General features: G+C 51.3%; 1 protein-coding gene across 1 annotated transcript in view; it reads left to right on the plus strand.

The window, feature by feature from the left end:
• The first annotated feature begins 470 nt into the window (after window positions 1-470).
• The window catches only part of LOC118764473 (tenascin-like), a 25231-nt gene continuing 24421 nt past the window's right edge, over window positions 471-1280 (plus strand). The window contains exon 1 of the mRNA XM_036505195.1: window positions 471-558. Coding sequence (XP_036361088.1) covers window positions 471-558 — 88 coding nt within the window. The remainder of the gene's footprint in view (window positions 559-1280) is intronic.

Raw genomic sequence — 1280 nt, forward strand, 5'->3', positions numbered from 1 at the left:
AAGCTAAGAGCATTAGATTTTTTTGTAAGAATGCTAGCGAATGTGTACGGCAACAAAGACAAAAAATGGAGAACATGATATAAAATTACAAACAGCAAGAATATAACAACAGGTGTCTTTCGATTAAGAACGAATCAAATTGAGCTTGTGTGTATGAAGTGAAAGCCTAAAAGCAGAAACAGAGGAGATGGACATAAGTGGTGTTGGCGGTCGGCAGTAAGGCAAAGAAAGAAAGATCCTGGTTGGCCGGACACCGGTCACGTGGGAGGAGAGAGGGGTAGGGGCAGCGGGATTGAAGGATTACAAAAAATCAGAAACAAAGGAAAAGTTGCAAGGGAGATAAACGAGGAGGAAAAGTGGGAGTTAAAGAAAGGGCCAAGAAATGTGTGTGTGTGTGTGAGAGAGAGAGAGTGAGAGGAAGAGAGAGAGTGAGAGAGAGACGAGGTAACACTGGACGGAAGGCGATAGCGATGGCGGTAACGGTGACGCATAAAGACGGACGGCGGCCGGAGAAAGACGCAAATAAGCCTACCGTGCAACGACAGTGGCCGTTCCCAGGCCGGTGTTTTAAATGTCAAGGGTCGCACATGGCGAGGGAGTGTACGCAACCGGGGCCCATCTACTATCGATGCAGGCAGACGGGGCACATCGCCCGTGATTGTGACCGGGGAAACGACCGTGGAGAAGTTCCTGCCTCTCGAACTTTCCCTGCAAACTAGTAGAGGCACTTTTGGAGACGCTGCCCGTTATTGATGTCGAGGCCGAGGAGAAGACGTTCAAGGCTCTCGTTGATACGGGTTGCACGACCACCCTCGTTACTCCAAGGGTTACAAAGAAATGGAATGGGGCGTCCGGGCGATCGACGGCAGCGAAATCCGATGCAAGAGCATCAACAATGTTGAGATAGCGGTGCGAGGCGCGACGCTAGGGCTGCAGTTAATTATGATCGAACACGTGATAGACGGGATTGATGTGGTGGTGGAGATGGACGTCATCAACCGCCTCGGTGGTGTCAGTAATGCAGGAAATGAGGTCATGTTCAGAAGCGTGGGGGCGTCGTGCGCTGTGAGTCAGGATCGCAGAGAGAGCAAGCTCCACGAGGGACTGCGCCGCTTACACAATTGAGGACAAGGATTTTCAGGCGGCGTTCGATGGTCAGCGGTGTACAATAGAGTGGTGATGGAAAGACGAGACCCCGTTGCTGAAGAACAGGGTGAGCTGCTACCAGCGTACCCTGAAAGGTCATGGCAGGGTCGAGTTCAAAGACGAGGTAGAGAGAT

The sequence above is a fragment of the Octopus sinensis genome, linkage group LG8 (genome assembly GCF_006345805.1).
Source record: "Octopus sinensis linkage group LG8, ASM634580v1, whole genome shotgun sequence".
NCBI classification, from domain to species: Eukaryota; Metazoa; Mollusca; class Cephalopoda; order Octopoda; family Octopodidae; genus Octopus; species Octopus sinensis.